This window comes from Equus asinus, chromosome 3 (genome assembly GCF_041296235.1).
Source record: "Equus asinus isolate D_3611 breed Donkey chromosome 3, EquAss-T2T_v2, whole genome shotgun sequence".
Lineage (NCBI taxonomy): Eukaryota > Metazoa > Chordata > Mammalia > Perissodactyla > Equidae > Equus > Equus asinus.
Genome location: NC_091792.1, coordinates 66,386,380 through 66,404,929, shown reverse-complemented (window position 1 = coordinate 66,404,929; position 18,550 = coordinate 66,386,380). Strand labels below are relative to the sequence as shown.

General features: G+C 39.1%; 1 protein-coding gene across 5 annotated transcripts in view; it reads left to right on the top strand.

Moving 5' to 3' along the window:
* The window catches only part of CDCA2 (cell division cycle associated 2), a 50,283-nt gene that overhangs the window by 20,880 nt on the left and 10,853 nt on the right, over window positions 1–18,550 (top strand). For 4 of the 5 annotated variants that reach the window (XM_014830496.3, XM_044766850.2, XM_070505190.1 and 1 more), the window contains exons 8-13: window positions 635–831; window positions 2,861–2,945; window positions 3,412–3,656; window positions 9,299–9,374; window positions 10,541–10,629; window positions 11,577–11,714. In XM_014830496.3, coding sequence (XP_014685982.1) covers window positions 635–831; window positions 2,861–2,945; window positions 3,412–3,656; window positions 9,299–9,374; window positions 10,541–10,629; window positions 11,577–11,714 — 830 coding nt within the window. The remainder of the gene's footprint in view (window positions 1–634; window positions 832–2,860; window positions 2,946–3,411; window positions 3,657–9,298; window positions 9,375–10,540; window positions 10,630–11,576; window positions 11,715–18,550) is intronic. The other variant, XM_070505189.1, reaches the window with a different exon arrangement.

Here is an 18,550-nt window from a genome sequence, read left to right as displayed (position 1 = left end):
GGCCTTTGTATGTTTTGTTCATTATTGTATCTCTAGCACCTAGAAAAGTGCCTGTCTCATCATAAGTGCCATATATATATATATATTTGTTAAATATTGATCATAAGGCAGTGCTCTCTTAAGAAGAAGAATTTGTCGGGGGAGGAGGGCTGCCTTGTTTGGGGCACATACAGTGTGTTTATGTTTTGATTTGATAATCTTTCTCCTCAGCATCCCATCCTCTCCCTCTCACCACCCTTGCATGCTGAAATGTCGCTTCCTCCAGCAATAGAATAAGTCACTATTCATTGCCTGGCTCAGGTCAGTTTTGTGGTGTGAGTCCTAGGTGTCATGAGTAGAGGCAGGCTAGTAGTGAATAGCTGATGCTGGACACCTCCTCAGATGTCCAAGGGAGCCAGAACGCCTTAGTTCCTTTATCCTCAGGAGTTAGATTTGAATTCACAGCTGTGACCAGTGCCACGTCGCTGTCTTTTTGTGTTTTCAGTGAAATCCCAGCTGTTACTCCCGAAGCAGGATATGTTAGACTTGAATTTCTTGATAGTGTTTTTCCCTTTGCAGATACGTAACATTTTTGGTGTAGAACAAACTGGTTCAGATGTCTCCCACCTCTCATGTTGACCTGTTCATTTTTAAGGAATCCAGGTTGCTGACTGTGTGGAGGACAGTGGATCGAGCGAGGCTGTTTCACTTGACAACTTTACTGATACAGCTCCTGACGTCAGGGCTCCAGTCCCCGCACTGTGCAAGAGGGACAGTCCATCCTCTGAGACCATCGTCCTTCGTTCTGTGCTAAAGAAACCCTCTGTTAAGCTGTGTCTAGAAAGCCTGCAAGTGAGTATAGAGCTACATTTCCTAAAGCAAAGTGATTAAAAATTCATTTTGCTTTAAAGCAATACCTTTGAAATGTTGTCTCATACTGATTTAAAAGGAAATGTCCTACCCTAATTTTTTCGCCTCCTTTTCTCACTTATAGCACTGTGCAAAGTTTTCTTTTTGTTCTTTCTTAAACTCAGTATGGAATATGGTACGTAGAATTAATATAAGTAGACTGTATTTTATGCAAGTTTCATGATTATTAATGAGTGAGTGGTCACCGTTCCCAACCAGAACACTTGGTCTTGGAGATCCGCTTGCACAGGCGGGCTTCTTTCTCCAAGCTCAGCCAGCCTGAGAAAGGAGGTCGAAGGAACCAGCTGGCGTTTGTCGGGTGCTCCTGTGCACGGTGCTGGCATCCGTCATGTACTTGCAGCAAGAGTGTTCCAAGAGAGACGTTAGCCCCATTTTATAGAAACTTAGGCTTGAGGGCGTTAAATGAACCCAGATGAATCTGATATTAAAATCCATGATGGGCTGTAAGCACATGAGAGGCTGCGAGGATGGGCTCTGGAGTCAGAGGGCCAGATTTCAGATCCTGACTCTGAAGTTGAAGAGCTGGGCAAATTAATTAACCTTTTTTGTACCTTGGTTTCCTTATCTATTAGTAACTACCTTATAGGATAATTTGAGCAGTAAGTGGGATAATAATGTGAAATTAGCACCAGTGCCTGCCAAGTGAAAAGTATAATTTTTGTTTTTTCAATCCATAGGCATTTTAACATACAATTTGCCTACAAATCTGTTTCTAAGGCCAGAACTCATGAACTAGGCTACCTTCTGTCTACATGGATGTATGGTCAATTACTATTTTAAATGTTTTAACAATTTTTCTGGTTAAAGAGCTGATTTGATCTCTGTACAGCACTGTTCATTCATATCTTCTGTTTGTTATATCTTCTCCTCAAAGAGACTTAGCATCTTGGTGATCCACATCATTCTCATTGATTAGCAGTTTTATAATAGCAAACACCGAGTCCTGCCACTAAAATCCTATGAAGGCTGTTATGCCCGATGATCTTTTTACTAAGCTGCCCAAAGTTTGTAGGTATATACAGTTTGAGTTTGCTCACTTTCCTGGTTGTTTTAGTTAAAGATAAATCTAAAAGTTAACATGCTTTAATGTGTTTTATAAGTTCATTTATTTCACAAATAATTGATATAGGAGATAGTTGATTAAGGAGGTTTGTTAGGAGCAGGACTGTTTCTTAGAGAGGGTACTGCTCTTGGAATCTGGTATTGGAGAAAGTGAGTAGCTGTGGAGAGCAAGGGCTGGTCGGGATGAGGATGAGACTGGACAAGCAGATGAGGATTGGGAGGTGACACCCATCCAGCCCACAGCCCAGCTCTGCTCCACTGGCCCCTTGCTAGGCCTGCCCTGCCTTGTTCTCCAGGATTCACACTGTCCCATCACCACCACTTGCCTGCTCTGTGATCTTCCTTGGAGAAGCTTAGAGGGATAAATAACAATATTTCCTTGTTATTAACTGAAGAATATGGTAAACAGGAGATTTGTACACTTATAAAAGGTGTGGTTCCCATGTTTGAAAGACAAAACACCCTGGTATGCCATTTGCCTGATCGGTTTATTCTTGTTTTAGTGCAGTTCTTACAGCTCAGACAATTTATGTCGTCTGCCTTACCAGACACTGCCTATAGTACACTATAGTTCCAGCCACTCACATTTTCCTTAATTTTGTTTGTCAGATCAAAAATGAGGGAGTGAATTTAGCCCACATTGTGGATTTCTGATCTTTGATTTTGGCCTAAAATATTATTTATTGAAGTGATATCCAGGGAATCCAGTTTTTCTTTGTGGCTAATGTCATGTTTAAGCTAGAACACTTATGAAAGTAAAAGTAATCTGCAATATTATAGTATCTACCCTTGACAGAAAAAAAGTTGAAAGTTAAAAGTTGCCATTCTTAATGACTGTGTGTGTGTATTGATTTGTGTGAAATTATTCCTTGATGTTTGCTTTGTTTAGGAACACTGTGACAACCTTTCTGACGATGGGACTCATCCAAGTTTCACCTCAAATCTTGCAAACTGTTGCAAAGAACGAAAAGCAGGTAAGAAGTTCATATTTATTTTGAAGCTTGAGGATATCATTTTCCTGTTAAAACAACCTGAAATGGTATGTGGCGTTTTCAGTGATCTGCTAATGCCTTGATGCTTCTGAAGTTGCATGGGAATGAAGAACAGTTGGGGGGAGGGGTGGAATCTCTTTGGAGAGTCTCAGTTGGTCTGTCCATTTCATCTATCCATTTTTGCCTAACAGTGAAACTTGGAAAGGAAACTCATATTCCAATTTTGTTGTCTCCTAAGATTCTCATGCAAAATTTACTTTAAAATCTATTACTGTATTTTAATTAGAAATATTGCTTGTCTTTTCCATTTTGAAGTTTTTTCTCCACGCTCTGTTTTATGTTATACAAATAATAGCTGAATCTAATCAAGTTAAAAGATTCTAGGCTATGCCTTTTAGATAAGAAATAAAGCTTAATTTTCAAATGTATTTCCATTTATTATCTATAGAAAGTCAAGAAAGTTGTAAAGTACCGACCTTTCTAAATACAAAGAAGAGGAAGAGAGTAACTTTTGGAGAGGACCTAAGCCCTGAAGTGTTTGATGAATCTTTGCCAGCAAATACTCCATTGCGTAAAGGAGGAACACCTGTTCGTAAAAAGGATTTGAGTGATGTCAGTCCACTGCTACTTGAGCAGTCACCAGTTCCTGAGCGGTTATTGCAACCAAATTTTGATGACAAGGGGGAGAATGTTGTAAGTGTGAAAATGTGGAACAAACTTGTTTATGTTTTCATCAGACCTCACTTTTTTTTTTTTTTTTTTTTTTTTTGCTGAGGAAGATTTGCCCTGAGCTAACATCTGTTGCTGATCTTCCTCTTTTTGTATGTGAACTGCCGTGACAGCATGGCCCCTGACAGACAGGTGGTATAGGTCTGCACCTGGGAACCAAACCTGGGCTGCTGAAGTGAAGCCTGCCAAACTGAACCACTAAGCCATCAGAGCTAGCCCCAGACCTGACCTTTTTTGCATTAGCAATAATTATGCTTTGAAATCCTGAAAGGGACTCAAAGATATGTCATGGTATAAATTAATGCATTTTTCTAGGTAGATTAGTACCGGTTTCTCCTGTGAAAACAGTACTTCCATAACTCCTTCTACATAGCGTATTTTGTCGAACCTAAATACTATTGATTGTAAGAAGTGCCATTATTTTATGTAGCGCTAAGAAAAAATCCTGACAGTTAAATTATATATGCCATGAATTGTATGATGTACTTAGATTTCAGAGGTGTTAAAATGTGAAAGGGCAACAGTCTTAGAATTGACATACTATAAATATAGGCTGTTTTTTCCCCTAAGATGAATTTCTGTAGGTCAATTACTGGATTAAAGAATATGAATGTTTTTGAACTTTTTGATACATATTGCTAAAATTATCATCCAGAAAGTGAGTACCAATTTGGACTGACAGCAATATAAACGGTTTTATACCTTTGTAAGCCCTGGGTGATACCTTAATAGGAGGAAAAGCTGACTTGAAAATTTTTAGTTTATTAGTGTGATTTGAACATATTTCACATGTTTATAGGCCATTTGAATCTTTTCTCTTGAGAATTGCCTATTAATCTTCCTTACTCATTTTAAATTGGGACTATCATTCATTCTCTCTCTTGCTGTTATAGTTTGAAATAAGAATATTCTGTTTTCAGCCAAGATGGAATAAGAGGGACTTAATTTACACTCCCCTGAGAAACAACTCAAAAACCAGAGATAATATATAAAACAGTGGTAGTGGTTCTTACACGTAGAACATGAGGAAGTATGGGACACTAATCCCTGAGAGAGAAGTAACAAATGAGGCGAGCCTTCTGACAGCCCCCACTTACTGCCTGGGATGAATTTCCAGCCCACAGCACAGGGAAGGGCTCCCTTGGTGGAGCTTGGCAGTCTCGAGAGTTGAGAAGATGGAATTGGGGTCTGGGAAAGCCAGCGAGGCTGGAGTTCATGGTGCAAAGTACTAGAGAGGAGAGAGTGGCACAGAGAGACAGCTTTGGAGATCTGCAAAGGCATCCACTGGAGTCTTTGGCAGAGTACTGGTCAACACATGCTAGCGAGGAGACTGCCTGACATCAGGGAAAGGGTGACCTGAATGGAGCAGAGGCAGCCATCCATAGAGCTCACACAGGGGTAGGAATAGTGCTCCCACTAACCTGAGCAGGAAAACCTTGTAGTTCAGAGGTATCAGATACTTGGGAGAGTGTTGCCTCGTTAGTCGAGCAAAATTAGATGAAAACCCTAACAAAGCTTAAAAAGCAAGCCTGAAATGGATCCAGCTTGCATCCAGGTAATTTAACTGCATTGCCTAATAAAGCTGAAGAATAACAAAACCATCCCGCACCAAGCCATCTTAAATTCAAAATGTCTAGCATTCAATTATAAATTAGTTGATATATGGGAAAAGATGCCCCATAGTGAGGAGAAAAATTAATCAACAGAAATAAACCCATAAGTGACACATATGGTAGAATCTGTAGACAAACACATTGAAAGTTATTTGAACTATATTCCATATGTTCAAGGAGGTGGAAGAAAGATTTAGCTTGTAAAGAACATGAAAGATAGACCCAAGTCAAACTCTGTACATGAAAATTACAATCTCTGGGAAGAAAAATACGTTGAATGAGATTAATAGCATATTAGAGACTGCAAATGAAAAGATTAGCAAACTTGAAGATGTAGCATTCTCAATGAAATGGAGAGAAAAAAAGACTGAACAAGAATGAGCAGACAGTTGGTGAGCCAGGACGACTGCAGATGGCATAATATGCGTGTAATTAGAGTCCCCAAAGAAACGGAAAGATCAGAAGGAATAGAAAAACTATTTGAAGAATAATGGCTGAAAATTTTCCCAATTTGATAAAGTTATAAACCCACTGATCCTAAAGTGCAACAAATTCCCAGGGCAAGAAATAAGAATTATATGGAAAGACACATCATTGCTTAAAATCAATGATAAATGGCCTAAAAGGAGCCATAGAAAAGACACATGACATAAAGAAGAAATAGAATACAGTGCAGCAACATCTTTTAAAGATGTACTTAAGTACTTAGAGGAAAAACCAAAAGTGCCTGTCGACCTAGAGTTCTATATCCTGTGAAACTATCAAAACACAAAGGTGAAATAAAGGCTTCTTCAGACATATGAAAGCTGAAAGAATTGATTACCATAGCAGGTTAGCATTAGAAGAAATGTTAAGGAATCCTTTAGTCAAAAGGAAGATGGTTCCAGATGGAAATCTGCATCTACACAAAGGAATGAAAAGCACTGTAAACACTAAATATGTGGGCAAATATAACAGACTTTTTTTTCTTATTATTAATCTCTGTAAAAGATAACTGTTCAAAGCAAGAGTAACAACAATGTATTGTTTGGTTTATAACCTCTGTAAGTAAAGTATACAACAAAAATGACGTGGGTAAAGGCTGGGAGGGCTTCTTGGGCTCCACACAGAGGGGTGTCAGTTAAAGATGTGCACGTGAAGCCTAAACCACCATAACACGACAACAGAGACGTGTGAGACGCAGCTAACTCAGTGCTCAGAGGGAAATGTTTTATGATTAAGCTTTGTATTTCAAAATAAGAGACATCTCAAGTTAATGATCTCAACTTCTTACTTTAAGAAACTAGAAAAAGTTAAAGCCAAAGTAAGCAGAAGAAAGGAAGGAATAAAGATAAATGCAGAAATCAATGAAATGGGAAACGGAAAAACGATACAGAAACATCATTGAAATCAAAAGATTGTGCTTTACAAAATCAATATTTGTAAACTTCTTCCTGGACGGTGTCAAGATGGTGGTGTAGGCGGATTCTGAACTCACCTCCTCCCACAGACACAACAAATTTACAGCTTCTCTTGGGACAGTTACCCCTGAGACAGAACTGAAAACTGCATAAAAAGAACCCCTGCAACAAGGGACAGTCCTGACTGAGGTGGAAGACACAGAAATTCCCTTCTGGAGAGGGGAAAAAAACACCTTTGCGAGCCACAGAGCTTCACAGTCGTCCAGGAGCAATCCTAAGGTACGCAGCCTTCCCTGGAGGAGTCGGGGATCTGAGTAGGAGAGCTTTACCACTCTAAGCAGCTTTTGGACTCAGCACAACCGAGATGAGTGTCATAATATCTGGCTTTGCTGGCTATTAACAACGACTGGAAATACCTCCAGAAATACTATCAGATGTAAGAGAAAGAAAAGCCTGCTCTTAAAGGGCCCAAACACAAATTCACCTGTTTCAGAAAGCAATCTTAAATCACCAGTAAGAAAAGTGCACAGTCCTTTGGTGAAAAGAGACTCACCTGGTAGGCTCATGGTGCATCTTGGTGAAAGGCAAGACCTCTCCAGGGACTGAGACATTGACGGCAGCTGTTATTGTGACCTAGTACACGTATGCTCACACAGATGATGGCAGACGCCATTGGAGGTTCTTCCCCTGGCCTGTTATCCCAGAGGTCAGCCACACCTACTAGAACACTCATTTAATCCAGCTCAGCCAGGGCAGGCAGGCTGCCCTAGGGACTGGCCCCACCCAACAGCAAGCCTTCAGGTGACTTGTGGACCTGCATAGGCTGGGTGCCTGGAACCTCTGCAGCCAGGTGATTGGGTCCACCTCTGTGGGGCAAGGCCTGCAATGACAGAGTGTTTGGGGCCTCTACAGTGGGGCAGCTGGGTACTCTTCAGTGGGTCTGGGCACGTGCCTGGGGCAGGACTGTGTTGATGGGTATGTGACCCTGTGGGTGGTGGGGCTTGTCAGCTGCAGCAGACTTGTGCTTCCCAAACAGCCACATAAGAGACCAGCTCCACCTTCCAAAACCTGAATCAATGGGGTGCTTCCATGCCTGGGACCAGCCCCACCCAACTACAATCCTGAGAGAGCTGACAACAGCCTTGCAGGCTGGAGGCCTACGGCAATCTACCTGACAAAGAGTTCAAACAAAAAGTCCTAAGAATGCTCGCTGATCTTGGGAGAAGAATGCATGAACTCAGTGAGAACTTCAACAAAGCACTGGAAAATATAAAAAAGAAGCAATCAGAGATGAAGAATACAATCCTGGAAATGAAGAGTTCACTAGAGGGACTCAGTAGCAGAGCAGATGATACAGAACAACAGATCAGCAAGCTGGACGAAATACTAGAGGAAATCACCCACAGTGAACAGAGAAGAGTAAACTTCTCATCAGACTATTCAGGAAAAAAGGAGAGAATACTCAAATTAAAAATATGAGGAATGAGAGAAGTGACCTAACTACGTATTCTAATGGATATTAAAATGACAATAAAGGAATATTATGAAAAACTTTATAGCAATAAATCCAACAACTTGGATAAACTAGGCCCAGTTCCTGAAAGACACAAACTATCAAATCTCACTCACGAAGAAATAGATTACTTTGTTAGCCCCATTATCAACTAAAGAACTTTAGGTTGTAGTTAAAACTTTCCCACAAAGAAAACTGCATTGTACTAATGAATTCTACCAAATAGTTAAGGAAGGTGGAGTACTGATTCTGCATAGACTCTTCAAATCAAGTTGAGGAGGTAGGACTGCTTCCCATTTCATTCATGTCAGCTGTAACTTGATAGCATAACCAGACAGACATAAGAAAATTACAGTCCAGTATCCTCCTTAACATAATAATGTGTAAAAAGACAATACGTATTGACCAAGTGAGATTTGCCCAGAGGTGCAAAGTTGGTTTAATATTTGAAAAACAGTCTCTGTAATTTGCCATGTTAACAGACTTAAAAAACTGTATTGTCATCTCAGTAGATGCAGAAAAAGCATTTGACAAAATCCAGGATTCATTTCTGATAAAAACTGAGCAAACTGGTGATAAAAGAGAATTTCTGACAAATTTTATCTGTGAAAAACCGACAACTACCATCATGTTGGCTATTACATGGGAAAGAAAAGATCTGACATCTGTGTTTATATTGCAATTTTACCCTGAAGTTCCCTTGAATAATATTGTAATGTTAGGTTGTGTTTATTAATGAATTGTCTTATTTACTTTATAGGTGTTAGGACATGGCATTTTAAATAAAGCAAAAAGTAACTTCTTAGTGGGTCTTTATGGCTACTTTCCCTTACAGTTTTATATTTATTTTAGTAGATTGCAGTTAGTAGGCATGGTTTCATTATAGATGATTGGTAAATATTATGAAATGTATTTTTATATTCAGTATCTTTGACTTTTTTCCTTCATCTTTTATTGGTTTCCCATTTTTATACTTATTACAATTCTGCCTACAAAAATGAATCCTTATTTTCTTTTGGGCACATTATTTCTATGTTCACTGGATTTAAGGGTGCCTAATTTCTACTTGTCTTTGTTTAGGAAAACATAGAACCTCTTCCGGTGTCATTTGCAGTTCTGAGTCCTCTTAAGTCTTCCATCTCTGAGACTCTTTCAGGTAGTAACTTTGGTTTATCCCATAATCATAAATGTCATTTTCAGTATGTCTAATTATGAAACTTAATGTCCTTAATTTCTTTTTAAAATTTCATTTTTATTATAACCATATATACTTGGTTTTAAAAAACCAAATAGTATAGAAGAGCTTATAAGAAGTGTCTTATCCCTCCCTTTCCATTCCAAGTCCCACTCTTATCATCACCCACATGTAACGTCCTTAGATGGGGAGCCCCATTTTTTAAGTGACTGCAGCAATGGGGTTGCCCTCTCAGCTCTTAAGTATCAACAGTAAGCTTCTTGTCACAGTGTGCACAGTTGAAGCGATAATGGGTCATTCTTAAATATCAAAAATTATTTATCCACATTAACATGGCATCTTGGGCACATGTACTTTCCAATGTTTCTGGCTTTTTTATGATCATGACAAGGCAACAAAGATCTCTCTGCAATTTCCCAACAAACTAGGCCTCGGCTGGTGAATGTCCTGGGAAAAGCTCTTAGGATGTTTCTCACCTGGTCAGAATCCTTTCATAGCTTCTTTTTGGCTGTAGGGCACAAACCAAGCTTATTAGCACTGAATCCAAGACATAGTGTTAAGTTAAAGCTAAAATTTGAAGCATAGTGTATCTCGTTCCAAAGCCTATGCTCTGTAACACATTATTCTGCCTTTTATTTATACCATTAAAAGTGATCAAATTAAAATTTTCCTGAACTGTGTAAAATTAAACTATTTTCACGATCGTCTTAATGTCCTTTATTGCAGTTTCATTGTACAAAGTGTAGCGTGGAATAAATGGACATAGTGAAATATGGGTATTTATTGTAATGTGATTTAATCTGTTATCTTAGTAGGGTAATATGTTTTGCAATCAATTAGCAGACATTTGGTCTTGTCCAAAATGTCCATAAGACATTTGGTTCATGCCAAAACATCATTGAAATTTGATCTTGTCCAAAATGTCGGTCATTATGTTTGATCCGTACCAAATGGTTTTGGATCAAAACCATTAATTGCCTCTTGGTAATTAATTATTTATGTTTAGATAGGAAATGATACTAACAGCAAAAATGGATATCCAAAAGAGTATCTGGTATGTCTGAAAGATGGTGGATCTTACAACTTTTTGTTAGCTATCCTAATTTTGCTTGTGTCTTCGTCATCAGGCCCTGATACCTTTAGCTCTTCAAATAACCACGAGAAAACATCCTCCTGTAAAGTTGGCAGAACAACACGGACCTCTAACAGAAGAAGCGTAAGTGTTCTTATCTGGCACAGTGTATTTGTTTTTAAATCTTGGTAATAGATTTTTTATGTTTTCTTGATCAAATGACTTATGGGTAAAATCTTGGTTTGGTCAGTGTCATTCAGAGTTAATACATTATCCTACGTAGTATGTAACCCAGGGTAATGATGTTTTTCGGATTTGGTTGAATTAATTCTCTTAGAAGAAAAATCCAATAAAACAAGATGCTTTCAGAGTTTCTGTTAATATGGAGAGTAATATTTTTGAAAAGTTGGTTTGAGATCTATGTGGTTTTATGAATTTTATTGAGGTGCGAAGAGGAGAACAGTGGCATGTAATTAGCAGAACCAGAAAATGGCATACATATAACCTTTTTTAAAACTATGTTTTTGTTTTGTTTTTTAACACCAGGTTTCAGGTGTTTTTGGTATAAACATGACTCCCGTTGAATGCATGTCTTGTTCTTTTATTAAATTTGACAAAATTGGATTTTCATCTATAGCATCATAATGCATAAACATACAGTATACTGTTATCGGGATTTTAGCTGATATTGTTGGATGATAAACCCAGAATTCAAACTTAGATGATCTAACAGTTCATGATGTTTTTTCCCCACAACCCAACAGCAGTTAGGGGCTAAATTATAGATGGTCAATAAATATTTGATGAATGAATAAATCAACTAATTCTTAAGTTGTTTTTTATTTCTTCCTTAAAATAATGGGGCAGAGTGCATATGCTTCTAGGTCTATGTTTGATAGATCAGAAATTAGCAATTACTGTTTCCCCCATTTGCGTTTAAGTTGGTTAAAATTCTTTTAATGGAATTTTCAGATTAAGAGGAAATGTGATATAAAAAGGTAGGAGCAGCTTGGGAAGGAAATATATATATAATGTATATTAAAATGTAACTACTTGTGTTTTATGGATCCCTACTTTAAATTTCTTCATAGCAATTGCTTAGTTTTGCAGAAGAGTGTGTTGGCAGCTTATTTAATACAGAAGCTCAGCCTTGTAAAGAAAAGAAAATTAATAGGAGGAAGTCACAAGGAAGCAAGTGCACAGACAGAGCACTTCCTAAAAAGAACCAGGTGAGCGTGTGTCTAAAGATATAATGAAGAGTAGAAGTGGTGTGTTTCTTTGTTGTATGGTTAGGAAAACATGGAAACAAAGTTTTTTCTAGTTAGCATCAGGCCAAGAGTATTAAAATCATCCTGCCATGGAATAGAAAGGGCCATAAGAGATTATGTGCTCAACTATCAATTACCTGAGGGCCAATTTTGCATCTTCATTATTATGTTATGTACATCCAGCACAGTAGATTGTTGGCACTCAAATGTTAAATGTATTCTTGTCTTTGAATCTAATGTAACCTCACTTTATTTGGGGAATTCCCTAATTTCTTGGACAGGGATGAGTGCATCATCTGCCACCTGTTTGACTTTGCTTCTGCCGGTGGCTGGATCACTTCCCTATTTTTAAGGAAGAGTTTAGAAACTAGTTCTCAGTCTTCCGAACACTTCAAGGCCAATGCCAGCTCAGATGACGTCACTGTCTTTTTATGGATTGCCCATCTTGCACCTTAACCCAGTTCCTGGTCCACACTACTTCAATAATCTGGACCTACCTCTGCCATACACTATAGCTTGTTAGTACCTAAGACCCTCCCACTTTTCATAACGTACGTTTCTGTGTCGACTCTGACCCCAGCCTCCTCTCTGTCAGCGTACTCACTCCCTTACTCAGGTACCTCTTCTAGTTCTGTTAATCTTCTGGCCCCTCTCGTTACTCGAAAGCTTTCAAATATCCCTTAATTTCCTCTTTCCTTGTTCATCCTGGACCACGTGAGCTGTTTTGAACAGCTCTTGTCAGTAATCTCAGTTCTTCATCCCTTTCATACCACCTCAACTCTGGATCAATCTAACCATTATCTCTGTCCCGTGTAACGTTGCTACTGGAGAGACTTATACAGGGGCTACTACAAATTCATGTTTCACATGTTATCTGAAGTCTGGTCTCATTCTCCACCACTTCACCACTTCACTTTATTTCTCCCAGGTATTTAGAATCTTAGTGACTGAAATCCAGTGCATCCTTTGAGGTCTTGTTCTTACCATCTCAGCAGCACTGGATATAACTGAGAACACTCCTTTACAGTCTCTATTCAAGGTTCATTTTCTTCTGCCCTTTCTTAGATGTTTGTATTACCTACAGTTCTACTCTTTGCCCTTGTGGATTGTTTATTTTCTGGATGACTTTATATGTGGCGTGGTTGATGACTCCCAAATCTTCCTGGTCTATAAATATATGCTCAGCTGCCTATTAGACATGTCTTCCTAAAACCATCCTACATGTACCTCAAAAATCAACATTTCCAAAACTGTACTCATCCGTTTCACCCCAACACACACTCCCCCAAAACAGTAAACTTCTCTCCTGCTCCATGAAACAGAAACCGTTGCCTCTTGGTTTAACAATGGCACAAACATCCCCAAGTCAGCACAGCCAGAGGAAACGAAGTTTTCCTGGTTTAGCACGTTTTTTAGGTCACTTACTCCTTCGAAAGATCCTTTTAATGAAAAAAATACACATAAATTTAAAAATATTCATACAATATATATTATTACATTAGAAATTGGTTTTCTTTGTATATACTCTTTACAAAACACTGTTAGAGAAATGTACACCTATTTCTTTATATAAAATCAATAGCCAGAAAGTTCAAGAAAGGTTGAGTGTTACGTTTTGCTCTAACCTTTCCCAGGACCCCACTGAATCAAAATAATAGATGTACTAGAAGGAATAGGCTTAGAATAGCAATGAGAAGAGGAAGGAAGTGAGGAGGGTTATTAAGCAACAGATGACAGTCTTCAATGAATTTCTGAAAGACAAAGCAGATGGGAGCATGTCGACAGATAAAAGATGTGGAAAGATTTACAGCCCAGAATGTGCTAGGAGGGAGCCGGAGAGGCGCTGGGAGCCAGCCTGCTTGTGGGAGTCTCAGGAGACTCTGGGTCCAGTATGGGCAGGTACAGGGGATGGTGAGAGTGAGCAGTGGTAGTGAAAAGCAGAGAGATTACTTGAAGTCCTATATATGACACAATTTGTACCAGTTAGCACCCCCCACCCCCCAGCTCAGAACAGATGTTGCCATCTAGGTTAAAGCCCTTCTTCTGACATTTGGACAGTCCCCCAGTCTTGACTCTTAGCTCTTGCTCTAAAGCGCAGCCTGCGGTCAACACTCCCCATTCTGCCCTGCCCCACACAGAGCTCCTAGTAGAATTTCCATGGAGGAAAGAGGCTGAGCTGGAAAGCAGAGGAAACCCATACCAGTTTATCCAATCTTTTCTTAAATAAGAATCAGATAGCTGAGTAGAAACAAGAGCATGAAAGATTAATATTAATAAGTTGAAAAAGAGAGAAAAGTTATTCAGGGAATGAAAGGAACCTTTACAAAAATATATATATACTCTGATATACTCAGATTTAAGAAAATATTGCTACATAAAACTAAGAAGGAGATGCTATGAAAAAGGAGCAGAGAAAAAATACTTGCAAAAAATATAAAATCTGGTAGTTGGACTACAGAGTAAAATTAAGGAAAGTCCCCCAGATGGTGGAGCAAAAGAGAGACAGACTATACTAAGAGACGTGGAAGACCAGTCTAGGAGACTTCAGAGGAATCTCAGAATAAGAAAATAGAGTGGAAAGAAATTATCAAAATAAAAGAAGAGGATTTCCGAGAACTGAAGAAAGGAGTCTTTAAGTTAAAAGGGCCTCCTGAGTGTCTGGTACAGCGAAGACAGGCCGGGACTTGGACACATCAGTGTGACAGTGAACAACTAGGGTAATGAGAAGAGTAGACTTTTCCTTCCAGAAAACAAGAATCAGAGTGCTGTCAAGTTTAACAGCAGTCTATATGCTGAAAGATAATTCAACAGGGCGTTTGAAGCTTTGAGGAGACTTAATTTCAGCCCAATATGCTACACCCAGCCAAACTGAATTAAATGTGAAAGATAAAATAAAGACATCAGACGCTCAAGGACTCTGAAAGTTTTCCCTTGCATATTACTGGAGGAGATACTCCAGCAAAATGAGGAAGCGAGCTTGAGAATTCACGACCCGGTGGACCTCATGATATGGGAGGGCAGTCCAGGGGAAATCTCTGGTCGTCATGTTCAGGCAGCCTCGAAGAGCAGCCGGTCCAAACTTGAGGGAGAGGGAAGGATGCTCCAGGGAGAAGGTCTCTGGAGGGAAAAGCACAAAGACCTGTGATTGAGAAAATGGAAGGTGTGCCATGTAAGAAGGAAAAGAAAGGTAATTATATACCATTTCAAATAAAAGTCTGTATGCAGAAGTTCTGGAGCAAATATGAAGCCAACTTTAGTGTGATTTCAAGCAATAATGGAGTGTAAGGAAAAGCATATTTTATAGTGCTAAGAATCATCTACAGGGGGCGCCCAAGGAAAGGAAAGAAGATGAGCTCTGTCCTTGGCAGAGCAGGGAAAAATGTTTACATAGTCATAACCAGGTGAATGCTGTGTATTTTCAAACAAGGGCAAAGCTTCAGCAACTTGGTTGTTGTGCAAGACGATCTAAACGTGGCTAACAGCAGCAGGTGAAACATGGGTAGGAAAGGTGGAGGTGAGGTGTTAGCACTGACAGTATAGTGGTGGAGAGTGCAGCTCTAGAGCCAGACAACCTGGGTTTGAGATCCTGGCTTGACCACTTCCTGGCAGTGGAGTGGTGGGCAGATTCTTGACTCCTCTATTTGTTTCAAAATGGAGGTAGTAATGGTATTTATTTTATAAGCTTGTAGTGAATATTAAATGAGTTAATACGTGTAAAATGCTTAGAACAATGCCTGGCCATAGTAAGCACAGTGGCTGTTATTATAACTATCATCTTACAAATGAGGGGTTCAAGATATATTTTAAAAGTTAGTGAAAAGAAGTGCAAATGTAAATTCAAAGGTAACCAATAGAAGAACCAAAACTAACGTCGGGAGGAGGAAGGTTTAGTTGAAGTGAGCAATAGGCTCCTCTTTCTTGGCAGGAGTTAGTAGAGATCTTCACTGTATTGGATACTTGAAATTTGCTAAGAGAGTAGATCTTAATTGTTCCCACCACAAGCACAGAACGATAACTGATAACTATATGAGGTGATGGGTGTGTTTATTAACTTGATTGTGATAATCATTTCACAATGTATATATGTATATTAAATCATTGTGTTGTACACCTTTAAAAAATCACATTGTACAACCTAAATTTTTACAGTTTTTATTGGTCAATCATACCTCATTAAAGCTGGAAAAAATTTGAAAATAAATAAAATTGCTAACCTGGAGTAGCATTAGAATTCATAAGTGAATTCCTTTATATCCTAGAAATAGAGAAATTTTAGGACTCAGAAACCAGAAATAGTGAAGTCAAAGATTGGTAAATTTCACTCTATTTGACCCACACAATGTGGAGCATGCATGGGGAAAAAAACTCCATAGAATATTTAAAAGACAAAGGACAAACTTGGAAGAGTATTTGCAGTTCATATCAAACCCAAAGGATTAATATCACTAATATTTCAAGAGCTTCTAAATTGAGTAAAAAATGAACAACTATAGAAATATCTCTGAGGGGCTGGCCCCGTGGCCGAGTGGTTAAGTTTGCACGCTCCGCTGCAGGCGGCCCAGTGTTTCGTTGGTTCGAGTCCTGGGCGCGGACATGGCACTGCTCATCAGACCACGCTGAGGCAGCGTCCTACATGCCACAAGTAGAAGGACCCACAACGAAGAATATACAACTATGTACCGGGGGGCTTTGGGGAGAAAAAGGAAAAAAATAAAATCTTTATAAAAAAAAAAGAAATATCTTCGAGATAGTTTTAAAAGTTCACAAAATTGAGATGAAAATGGCCCTTAAATATATGAAAAAATGTTCAGACTTGCTCATCATCATAAGAGAACTGCAGCTCTGGCATGCATCGGGATACCATTTCTTACCATTTTAGATGAGCAAAAATCCAGGGGGTGACAGCATGCTCTGTTGGTGAGGCTGGAGGGTAAACAGGCATGCTCATACATTTCCTAGAAATGCAGATTTCCTTGGAGGGCAATTTGGCAATATCAAACCAAGTTAAATGTTCATTTACCTTTTGACCTAGCAGTCCCATTTCTAGGAATCCATCGCAGATATCCAGTGACAGAAATACAAGAAGGTATATGTACGAAGTTATTTATTGCAGCACTCTTTGTAATGCAAAAGAATAGAAAAAACTAAGCGTCTGTCAACATGAGATGGGTTGAGTAACCTCTGGTGTAGTCACAAAGTGAGTATTTTGTAGCTATAGAAAAATTCCAAATACTGCCATGGAATGATGCCAAGATGTATTTACTGTTAAGTACAGAAAAACAACTTGTAAAATGATGTATGTAGTGAGCTCCCTGCCCTGCTATGGGATGAATTGTGTTCCCTCAGAATTCCTATGTTGAAGCCCTAACCCCAAGCCCCTCAGAATGTGACTCTAGGGGCGGCTCTGTGGCCAAGTGGTTAAGTTCGTGTGCTACGCTTCTATAGCCCAGGGTTTCACCAGTTTGGATCCTGGCGTCGACGTGGCACCGCTCATCAAGCCATGCTGAGGCGATGTCCGACACAGCACAACCAGAGGCACTCACAACTAGAATATACAGCTGTGTCCTGGGGGGCTTTTGGGAGAAGAAAAAAAAAGATGATTTGCAACAGATGTTAGCTCAGGTGCCAATCTTAAAAAAAAAAGAAAGTATGTGACTGTATTTGGAGATAGGGCCTTTTAAGAAGTGATTAAGTTAAATTGAGGCTGTTAGGATGGTTCCGAATCCAGTCCAATTGGTGTCCTTTAAAGAGGAAATTTGGACAAGAAGTCTGAGACACCAGGGTGCACACACACAGGGAGAAGACCTTGTGAAGAGGCAGCAGGAGAGAAGAGAGTCCTCGGAGGAGACCAACAGACCGACCTTGATCTTGGACTTCCAGACTCCAGAAAATAATATGTTTAAGCCACTCAATCTGTGGTCTTTTGTTATGGCAGTTAATACGGGAAATGAATGGATTACCGTTTATCTAAGAAAGTAGGGAACATTAAAAAAATAATATATGTATATATGTGTATACACACACATATAAACAAAGTCTTTTCATTAAAAAAAAGCGCGAGGGTAAGCCGAAGACAAATAAAAGTTGGCTGCATATAGGAAGGGGGACACAGGAGGGAATAGGAAGGAAGGAAAGCTAGACTTCGTGAACATGTTTTTTACTTTGACTTTGTGTAAATGTTTTACAGTCATGTACAGCATAATGACAGTTTGCTCAAGGTCAGCGGCGACTGCACGTGCAGCAGTGGTCCCCTAAGATGAGTACCATGCAGCCTGGGTGTGTAGCAGGCTGTCCTATCTAGGTCTGTGTAAGGGCACTTTATGTCGTTCACGTGACGAAATCACCCGATGCATTTCTCAGGCCGTATCCCTGTTGTTAAGTGACACACGACTTGTACCTGACTATGAAACAAATTGAACTTCAGAAAGAGATAATAATCTCTAAAAATTGAAAACAAAGTGAAACAAATTAATCTAACTATATATGAACTTTGTGGCTTAACCTCACAAAGAGTTTTTTCAAACCTAGAAATTTGAAAAGTCCTGATGAGATGTATCCTAAGCACAAACATAACTGCAAAGAAAGCTTACCCAGTGGGAAGCATCATCCTGATAGAGGAATTCAGTCTACAATAAAGAAAATAGGGGTTTTTTGGGTATTTTTTTTAATGTCATTAAGAATCAAGACTTTTCACTATGAGACAGAAAGTAAAATGTAAGATCAAATTGAAACCTTGTGAGAATGAATTGGAATTGGAAATGTCTGTATGAACTTATGTTTTTCCCTTTAAAATAATT